Below are 990 nucleotides of genomic sequence, written 5' to 3'. Positions count from 1 at the left end.
TCCCCGGCCACGTCCTGCAGCGCCACTGCGAAGCGGCCCCGGCCGCGGCCGGCCCCGGCTGCGCCCTGCTGCCCGACAAGAGCCTGGGCGGCGCCAAGGGCAAGGAGCCTGTGGTGTACCCCTGGATGAAGAAGATCCATGTGAGCACGGGTGAGTCCCGGGGAGGCCGGGCCGGGCCGGGCCGGGCAGGGCCGATCCCCACTTGCCGGCCTCAGGCGAGACGCCCTTTGTAGCCGGGGCCCTTTAGGCAGAGATTTACGAGCCGCCCGGCTGCTCGGGCAGCAATTAGAGCCCCCATAAATTGAGGCGCCTTGGCAGCGGCTCTGGGCCGCGCGGCTTTGAAGCTGTTCTCTCGCCCAAATGCCCATCAGCATTTTTTATTGCTCCTCGATTGTTTCCTATTGTCAACAGCCCGTGAAAAGGGTTTTGCTCCCTTCCCCCCCCCTTCCCCTCCTTTCGCAGTTCTGGATCTGATTGGAGCCGGGTGTGGAGTTATGCTGTAATGATTCTGTTCCCTTGCTTTCTTGCGCCCAGTCAATCCCAATTACACCGGAGGGGAGCCCAAAAGGTCTCGCACTGCCTACACCAGGCAGCAGGTCCTGGAGCTGGAGAAGGAGTTCCACTTTAACCGGTACCTGACCAGGAGGCGACGCATTGAGATCGCGCACACGCTCTGCCTCTCCGAGCGCCAGGTCAAGATCTGGTTCCAGAACAGGAGGATGAAGTGGAAGAAAGACCACAAACTGCCTAACACCAAGATGCGCTCCTCCAACTCCTCCACCCTTAGTCAGCCATCCAAAGCACAGACAGCGGGCCACCATCAGCTGGATGGCTCCACACCAAACTCCTCAGCGCTATAATTATTTTTGATACATAGAGAGAGAGAAATATATGTTTGTTTGTGGTTTTTTTTTTCCCAGCTGCCTATTTTTGTTGCTGGTGGTTGACCATTCGGACCAAACAACTGTGTAAAAAAAAAAAAAAAAAAAA

At 57.1% G+C, this 990-nt stretch overlaps 1 protein-coding gene across 1 annotated transcript; it reads left to right on the top strand.

Moving 5' to 3' along the window:
• Positions 1-2: 2 nt before the first annotated feature.
• Positions 3-990, top strand: HOXA4 (homeobox A4; the record flags this gene model as incomplete). Its single annotated transcript, XM_019508547.1, has 2 exons — positions 3-150; positions 535-990. Coding segments are annotated over 2 exons (474 nt in total), but the record flags the coding sequence as incomplete, so codon positions are not given.

The sequence above is a fragment of the Gavialis gangeticus genome, unplaced genomic scaffold (genome assembly GCF_001723915.1).
Source record: "Gavialis gangeticus isolate Ggan-Ray unplaced genomic scaffold, GavGan_comp1, whole genome shotgun sequence".
NCBI classification, from domain to species: Eukaryota; Metazoa; Chordata; order Crocodylia; family Gavialidae; genus Gavialis; species Gavialis gangeticus.
Note: the sequence above shows the minus strand (reverse complement) of the source record. Positions and strands in the feature narration are given on the sequence as shown.